This window comes from Coffea eugenioides, chromosome 11 (genome assembly GCF_003713205.1).
Source record: "Coffea eugenioides isolate CCC68of chromosome 11, Ceug_1.0, whole genome shotgun sequence".
Classification (NCBI taxonomy): Eukaryota; Viridiplantae; Streptophyta; class Magnoliopsida; order Gentianales; family Rubiaceae; genus Coffea; species Coffea eugenioides.
Genome location: NC_040045.1, coordinates 24,957,379 through 24,966,586, shown reverse-complemented (window position 1 = coordinate 24,966,586; position 9,208 = coordinate 24,957,379). Strand labels below are relative to the sequence as shown.

The 9,208-nt window shown below is 33.6% G+C and overlaps 1 protein-coding gene across 1 annotated transcript; it reads right to left on the bottom strand.

The window, feature by feature from the left end:
- Nucleotides 1-366: 366 nt before the first annotated feature.
- Nucleotides 367-5,195, bottom strand: LOC113752112 (probable LRR receptor-like serine/threonine-protein kinase At4g36180). Its single transcript, XM_027296249.1, has 3 exons — nt 4,283-5,195; nt 2,951-3,022; nt 367-1,226 (listed from the first exon to the last, which is right to left on the bottom strand). Exons 1-3 carry the CDS (start codon nt 5,193-5,195, stop codon nt 367-369), a joined length of 1,845 nt encoding a protein of 614 aa, XP_027152050.1.
- Nucleotides 5,196-9,208: the final 4,013 nt, after the last annotated feature.

Below are 9,208 nucleotides of genomic sequence, written 5' to 3'. Positions count from 1 at the left end.
AACCGACCATATAATAGATAGGCGGTAGATACCAGCCATATAATAATTAGGCGGTAAAACCGACCATATAAAGACGGATAACAAAGCAAATAAAAGACACAGAAGATTTACGTGGTTCGGTCAAATTGACCTACGTCCACGGGCGAGGGAGGAGCAATATTTCTACTATGAAGAAGAAATACAAAAGACCGTAGGAAAGTGGTTCCTAGGCCAATAGGCACTTACAAAAGAGTTTAGAAAATATTTCTAAACTCAAAATAAGAGAGCCTAAAATATTTGACTGAATGGGCTAAATAACTTAAGAAGCTAATAGCCCATATAACTCTCTTAAGTGGTGCAATTAACTTCAACATATGAGGCCTATATTTATAGGCACAAAACGGAAGGCATCCTCAGCTTTCCTCCGATGTGGGACGAACCACAATTCTTCTGGTCAGCAATTGCGGCTTCAACAGAAGAGATGCTCCCTATGCAGTCAGGCACTTTGCCAGACAGCCTATTTCTTGCTAAAATTAAGTATCCTAAGTTGGGAAAATGACAAAACTCACTTGGAATTGGTCCTTGTATTTTGTTATCTTCAAAACTTATCCGCTGAAGTTGTCTTAAACCTGAGATGGAACTCGGAATTATTCCTGTCAAACCATTGCTTGCCAAGTTTAGCAACTCCATGTTGCTCAAGTTGCCTAGTGACCTTGGAATTTCACCTCCAATTCCACAATGAAACATATTAATTGAGTCAAGAGAGTTGGAAAGATTTCCAATAGACACTGGAAGATTGCCATTCAGTGGATTTTCATTTAGCAACAACTTTCTCAAATATCTGCAATTTCCTAAAGAACTGAAGAAGGCCATATCTCCAGATAGAGTAAAATTGTTTCTTGAAAGAGACAAAACTTCTAGGAATCTTAGGCTACCAAGAGAATGAGGAATTTCACCAAAAAATTTATTCTCTGACAAGTCTAGAGACTTCAATCTAGAGGCATTTGAGAGAGTTGGTAATATAATTCCAGTGAATCTGTTTGCCCCAAGATAAAGTATCTCAAGATTGGGTAAAGTAACACCCAAAGTCGGCGGAAGAATGCCACTAAAATCATTGGTTGGTATGGAAAGTTCTCTAAGAGTTGAAATGTTGAATAGCTCATGTGGGATGGGATCTCTTAACTTATTTTGGCCCAAGTATAGTAACTCCAATTTGTAAAGGTTACCAATCCCACGAGGTATAACACCTGAAAAACCAATTAGGCAACAAGTTAAATGAGAAGAAAAGCCGATTCAATGGATGTAACCGTGAAAATATACATACACACACAAATAGTGAGATAAAAGCAAAATCAAAATATATAGGTGGGAGATAGTGGAGAATGGGGCTAATGTTGAGAGCTTTTTGTTCTCCTTTTCAAGACTTACTGTATCGGTTCATGATTTAATTGTCAAAGCAACTATATACTAAAGTAAAAGGAAAAATGGTTAGAACTTAGAACAACTTCATATTTTGATTATTATCTGATTCGAACTTAATGTTAATCTGAGTATCAACAATCTTATAGTGCATACTTAATGCGGAAAAATTCTGAAGGCCCTTTCATGTTTTTAAGGGAATTATGCTCTCTCAATTAAGATTCAATAACTGATTAATGAAATATATTAATGAAATTATTTATTTAACAAGTTTTTGGTATGGCTGCCCATTTGGCATTCACATACATTGCTTTACTGACTACTATAAGATGACAAATTTCCTTAAAAATGATGCTCTGGTTAGGATATTACTTGGTATGGACGTGCCAAGATTTATCTAGTAGATTTTAATTAAGACAGTAATCAATTTTTTTTCTCAAACACAATGTTATTAACAATTGAATTTCACATAATTTTTTTGATAACCGAATTATTTTTTATAAAATATTACATAATTTCATTAAAATGTAGAAGTTGCATCATCAGATTGAAAGAATACCAAGAGAACACCTCTTTCATTGTCGAGGTAGGCACTTACTGTTATACTACCATGTTCTTTAGTTTGAAAAATGCAGGGATTACCTATTAGAGGTTAGCTAATAAATTGTTCAAGGAGCAAATAGGAAGAAACATGGAAGTACACGGATGATATGTTGACAAAAAAACTAAACTGCAGACCACTTTCATGAGATTTAATTATTCTAAGAAAAGCTTAGATAACTTAATTTGTAAAGAATTATTCTACAGCTACCCCTTGGACATTCACTAGTAAAACAATTTGTACCTAATATAATTTCCCTATTTATATTTACACATTTTCCTTATTTAACTTTTTGGTTTAAAAAAGCAACACTTTTACCCGTTTTGGTCAATGTCTGTTGGGCACCTGATAACCAAAAGTGTTCATCAATGTTGTTCTGAATTTAGAATGCAGCAGGACAAAGAGGTAATTACAAGCTTGTGGAGCCTTAATGACCTGTTGGGGCTTGACATCAAATTGAGTTAATGTTTACAAGTTTGTTGGAGCCTTAATTAAGTTATCAAATTGAGGTAATTACAAGCTTGTTGGAGCCTTAATTACAAGCAACACTTGACCTGGAGGACATCACTACACATCTCCAAAGAGGTAATTATAGGCTAACATCAAATTCCACTTAATTTATCTTTTGAATGCACACAATCACAATTGTTGTACCCTTACATTTAGATACTTTCTTAAATTAATTACACTTTTCTAAACCACTGAGATCCCTTTTGAATGAGTAGTAATTGGGTATTTATTAGGCAAGGATAATGAATAAAAATAAATATATGATACCTTTGATGTCAGGGATAAATTATGGTCCAATTATATAGTTAGGCTAACGAGGGAACTAGTGACAAGTGAGTACATCATTTTTTTTTTTAGTTAATGAACAGTTTATATTTCAAAGCCTTGATTCAAAGAGCATATGATAGCATAAGTAAACGTCAATACGTATCTCGTCGTTACCTGTCAGATTAGCGTACTCTATGCCTAGCTGTTCCAAATTAGTGAGATTTCCAATATCTGCTGGAATTTGACCTGCAGAGTAGATCAATCATAATATTTACATAATTGTTTGACAAAATATATATGTAAGGAATTGTTTTAAGGAATGTACCTTAAGCTACCGAATGAGGCACTGAAGTAATTTGCCAAAAAAAAAAAAATATTTACATGTGTTACCGGAATAGTTCAAATTTATGAATATAATTAAGAAAAAGGAGAAGTATTTTGTGGACTATTTTGATTATTGAAAGCACCAAAATTACAAAAGATCTTTTAAAATTTTTAAACTACACACTTCAAAAAACCCAAAAATACACAAAAAATATTTTCTTTCCCTCCTTTTTTCTTCCACCTCAACCCACCACCACCTTCGTCGCTGGTCAAGACTGATCGGCGCAGGCCTCCTCCTCTTTTTTTTTTTTTTTCTCTCTCTCTCTCCTCCCCTCTCCCCTACCACCAACCTTCCCCCTCTCCCTCCCCCTCCCCCTCCCCCTCCCTCAGGCGTGATCTGGTCAGAAAAAAGCAAAAAAAAAAAAAAAATTGTATCTACTGCTTTGACTTTTGGCGAGGAGAGGGAGACGTGGCGGGGGAGAGAGAGGGGGAAGGGGAGGAGAGGAGGAGAGGGGGAAGAGAGAAAAATGCCAAAATTTTTTTTTTTGTTTCTGCTGCTACAACTTTCAGCGGGGGGAGGGAGATGTGATGGGGGAGGGAGAGGGGGAGGGGGAGGGGAGAAGAAGAAGAGAGGAGTGAAAAGAAAAAAGAAAGAAAGAAAAAGAAAAAGAAAGAGAAAAAGAGAGAAAGAAAATGTTTATATAAAATTATAAATAGGGTTATACAAAAAATTGCTAAATTTTAGGGGACTAAATTTAATGCATACAACATTTATATATCTTGGCTATTTCAGTTATTTTATTTTCTAAACGAAGGTAATCCTGACATTTGAGTTGATTTCATTATAGATTTACATCACTTTGACATCTTAGTATAAACTATGAAGGATTTATATATAATTTTTAAAATCATAAAAGGATTATGTGGAAAAGAATTAAATTACATGGGGAAAAAAGTATAACTTACCCAATGGAAATTGTAACTCAAAATCAAGATGTTACTATCTATCGTACCTTGAATACGGTTTGCAAGCGCTAGACTTTGTTGTAGATCAGGAATTTTGGATTCCTCAGTGTTAGTATGCACTGGTTGTAAAGTTCGCTCAAGTCTTTACTTGAAACTTAAAGGTTCTTTTCATCTATAAAATCATATATCGTTTGGACAAAAAAAAAAAAATAATACGGTTTGCACCTAGAGCTAGCACCCTAAGCGTGGTTAGATTCCAAATTTCTTTTGGTATATTTCCTGCCAGATTATTATATGACAAGGACAAGATTTGAAGCCTCGGACAACCTCCAATACCAGCCGGAACTTCGCCGTTAAACTCATTTATTGACAGATAAATCCCTTGGAGTTGTGGCAGATGATCGCAGATACCTGCCGGAAGGTAACCGGATAAGCTATTATTCGAAAAACTAAAGTGCTGCAATGACGAGAGGTTAAATAAAGATCGAGGCAAAGGGCCTTCAAGTTTATTATTTGCCATGCCAAGAACCTCCAAGTTCTGTAAAGCACTCCAGTCTTGAAGCAGATTTCCAGTTATGAGGTTCCGACCTAACCTGATGGTCTCTAACATTGTTACATTAGAGAACGTTGTTGGCAATGAACCTGAAATTCTGTTACCAAGGACCGAAAGGTAACGAAGTTGAGATAAAGCTCCCAACCATGATGGAAATCCGCCATCAAAGCTATTGAATGCCAAGTTAATGTGCTTGAGTCGACGCAAATGAACCATCTGAGTTGGAAGATTACCATGGAAGCTATTGTTTTCAAGATCCAGCCAGACTAAGGAGGAGAGATTCCCCAACTGTGGAGGTATGGTTCCAACTAAGCCCATTTTGGGAAGTTGTATGGCGGCGACTCTTCGATGGCGAGTGTTACAAGTGATTCCTATCCAATTACAAACAGAGGTAGAAGTGGACCAATTGATTGGGAGGATGTTTTGGGGGTCGGAAATGGCAGCCTTGAAGGCAAGAAGAGCGTCTAGATCATGATCACGGGTGTTGTTATGGGCAACAACGTTAGTGGTACTTGAGGAAGCTGCGGCTAGGCTTGCGACCAAGGCTACAAGGAAGAGGAAATAAGCTTTCTCCATATTTAATTTCTTTTCCAGAACGTGGATATACACTAGTATTGCAATAAAATACATATATAAATGGATTGAAGCACAACAACCCTTCTTTATTTTTATTTTTTTATTCTTCTTTTGGTCTTTGGAGAAGAGTACCTTCTGATAGTAAGGGTGTGCCCACTAGTCAGCGAAGAATAATGTAGAATCAGGATGGCGCCGTGGCGGTAAAGTAGACCTTAGGCTTTGCATATGACTTTTCCATCTTGTACAATATGGTAAACTATTTAAAGAGTTTTTAAACTTTTCAAATTATCAACTTCTAGTATTTTATCTATTTCAAGTCTCATATAATCCCCTCAAAAATAAATAGTATCTAATTTTGATTCTTTGATCCATTTCTACATTAAAGCTAATAAATTTGAGGGCAAAATTTGATGAATCTAACAATGAAAATAGACAAAAAAAAGTTAAAATTTAACAATTTTTTATTGTTGGTGAGTGACTCTAAGATTTGAAATAGACGAGGGACTAAAATAGATGATCTAGAATTTGTTCATTATGTTTGTGTTACAAAAAACAATCGAGGCATTTTTGGACGTTGGATTGGAGTTTTCCTTAGGTAAGAAAATTGGGGTTTATTTTTAAACTCAAAATATTTAAAATGGGGTGCGCGTTTGTATGTATGTATATATATGTGTGTATATATGTACATATATATATGTATGTATATTTTTATATAGGGATAATTTCAAAAACCTCCCTTGAGGTTTCATGAAATATCGCCTAGCTCCCCTAAACTTTTCAAAATCTCACTTAGCACTCTTGAAGTGATAGTAGGGCCATATACTAATATCAAAGGTGATGAATTGTCAATAATACCATCATATTTAAATTTTTTGAACTTGTTTTTCTTTCTCTAAATTTCCTAATTTTCTTTAACAATGTCTATACAAACATACATACATATATATATATATATGTATAATTGAATTGCAAATGTCAATGAAATATAGGATTTAATCAATGAAATATACAATGCATTTGGAGAAGAATAGCTGCAGGTTCTTTTTATTTTTTCCCTTTTTTAGTGTTTCACAACTTTATTTGCTCATTTATTTATTCCTATTCATGTAGAGCACAAGAGAAATAAAGTAATTGAAACTCCAAATAGTTTTTCAAATTCTGACTTTTTCTATAATAAAATTTTCATATTTCACACCCATAAAAAAAGTCTGTTTATTTTGAGTAAATTTTTTGTATGATATTGAAGTTGAATTTCATCTATTACTAAGTTTTTTTTTGCTCAAATGTATGATTTTACACGCTAATTACTTTCAACAATGTGAAGGGTACTATTTGTAGAAATGGTTTAAAAAATAGTATTTGCTTTTATTATCTCTTCCTACCGTAGAAATGACTATTGGCTGTAACATAAAATCTTACCAATTTTCATTTCCTCACATTTAAGATGGTTCCAATTTAGTATTTTTTTTTCTTAGTTTGTAAAATGTTCATTTTTTTATAGCCTAAGGGTATTAAAGGCACTAAAATAATCTCTCTACTCAAACATGAATTTTTTAATATTACTTTTGGTTAGAAGGGCTTCCCATCTTACCAAAATGTCAATTCAAGAGGTACTAAGTGAGATTTTGAAAACCTCAAGGGAGCTAGGTGATAATTCATAAAACCTCAGGGGAGGTTTATGAAATTATCCCTTTTATATATATGCAACTGTTTATGTATATATATGTATATATGTATGTATGTATACGTATGTATTTGTATGTATGAATGCATGCATGCATGCATTTATGTATGTATGTGTAAATATATATATGTACATATATATACACAAACATATCTATGTATGTATATGTATATCTATGTATATGTATATACATATACATATGTATATACATATGTATATACACATATATACACAAACATATCTATGTATATACATATGTATATACACATATATACACAAACATATCTATGTATGTATATGTATATATGTATATGTATATGTATATACATATATATACATATACATATGTGTATATATATATATAAAGTAAAGGATTTAAGAATGTGATCGAACTGTAGCAACTTGAGAAAAATAGAACAACAGTTAAATGAGCAGTTAACAATACAATTGCATTACTAATAAAAAGACTATATGTGGCATTTGATAAGAGGGTTTCAGAATGGAGAATTGGAATAAACCCTATAATTATTGTTTGGATTACTACTATCGGAATCGAGATTTTGGAATCATACTTAAAAATTTGGAGTTCTCCAATTTCCTAATAACTTGGAGGGTTTTGGACAAAATCCAAGTCTGATTCCGGTTTAGAAATGGAGCCCATCCCGTCACCCGTTAAAAAAATTAATATATAATTATATACATATATATAATATATATATTATAATTATAATATCTAATTATAATTACATATTTTATTATAATATGTTTATAATTATTGCAAGGCCAATTAACAAAACCATACTACTATTTCTATGAGCCTGTGCAACGACAACAAATAACTTTCTGTTTCTCGAGTTAGTAGTCCCACTCTTAAATTTTCTTCAATTTTTTGTCCTCATTAGACCCTTAAGTAAATTATTAGAGAGGTAGTTGTCACTATGATAAACCTCTAGAGACGAATGTAAGATTATCTCAAAGACCTTGCAATTTTTTTATTTTTTTATTTAAGAAGAACTCTAAACCTTACAATAGAGCATTGCTTTACATGCCTAATTAAATTTTTTCTAGTTCCGTCTAATAATTGTAATTCTTATAAGATTTGATATATTTCTCACTAAGTTGAGGTAAATAAAAAAAGTTTAACTACACTCAGGGGCGGAGGGAAGGGGGGGCTAGGGGGGCAACCGCCCCCCCTCCAATTGTAAAAAAAAAAATTTCTAAGTAAAAATTTTTTTATTATATTGTTTTGCCCCCCCAAATATTGATAAAAAATTTCACTTTGCCCCCCTCCAATTGTTATAAAAAAAATTTCTAAGTAAAAAATTTTTTATTATATTGTTTCCCCCCCTCCCCCCCAAAAAAAATTTGATAAAAAATTTCACTTTGCCCCCCTCTCAAGGACCCAAACAATAATGTTTGAAAGTTATTTGGACCAAACTTGGTCCAAATAACAGAGACTCGCCCCCCTAATTGCAATTCCTAGCTCCGCCATTGACTACACTAAACTAGTATGAGCGATATTAAATATTATATGAATTGCAGCAATCAAATGTGACAAAATTCAGTTGGACTTTCCCGTATCCGTGCTTAAGAGTCTAAATTGAAGATAAACAATGGCTTTAATATCTTTATTAAACTGTAAACAAACGACGCACGCCACTGACTTGAATAGCTTTGTTTGTCTGTAATGTTGTGGCAATTGATGAGTGTACCAATAGAAGGTGTCTCCATGTTGACAGCAAATGTCCTTTCCAAACCAGCAGGGATAAGGGGCACAAATGGTTGCAAGTGCAACCGTTTGTGCAGGTTGTGTGCATTTTGCACTGTGAGTAACATTAATTGCACACGGTGTAACTTTCTTTGCACACGACGTAATTTTAGAACAAATTTTTGTGGGTCTCACACTTAGCATGAAAATTGAGTTATAAAACATGATCTGAACCGCACAAAATTTTGAGGTCAAATCAGGACCGTCCACTGGCAGGAACGGTTGTCAGAGACAACCGTCCCTGCCCCATTTCCAGCCAGCACAGCCGACATAGAATTTACTGGAAAAACTGAGGGAGACGTGCACCAGAACCCATTCACACACGTGATTAAGGCTCCATCTTGGGGTTGCGATGCTATTGGCAACAAGTTCTTTTAGGATGCATTTGATAAAAGTTTGGAAACTCAAATATGAAATATGAAATTTGAATTCATTAAATTATTAAATATTAAATCAAATACATTTGAGTATATATCACATTTCGTAATAAGTGAAGAGTTTATTACTTTTTTTTGAGCAAATTTTGTCTAAAAAATTCAGTGCCACTTAACTAATTCAGAT

What these genes read in the sequence shown, in the direction of transcription:
- LOC113752112 (XM_027296249.1), bottom strand. Translation starts at nt 5,195, where the DNA reads ATGGAGAAAGCTTATTTCCTCTTCCTTGTAGCCTTGGTCGCAAGCCTA. An exon ending in GCTAGCTCTAGGTGCAAACC is followed by an intron (nt 3,023 to 4,282) that starts GTATTATTTTTT and finishes TCTACTCTGCAG; the next exon opens with GTCAAATTCCAGCAGATATT. An exon ending in AGAGTACGCTAATCTGACAG is followed by an intron (nt 1,227 to 2,950) that starts GTAACGACGAGA and finishes TTGGTTTTTCAG; the next exon opens with GTGTTATACCTCGTGGGATT.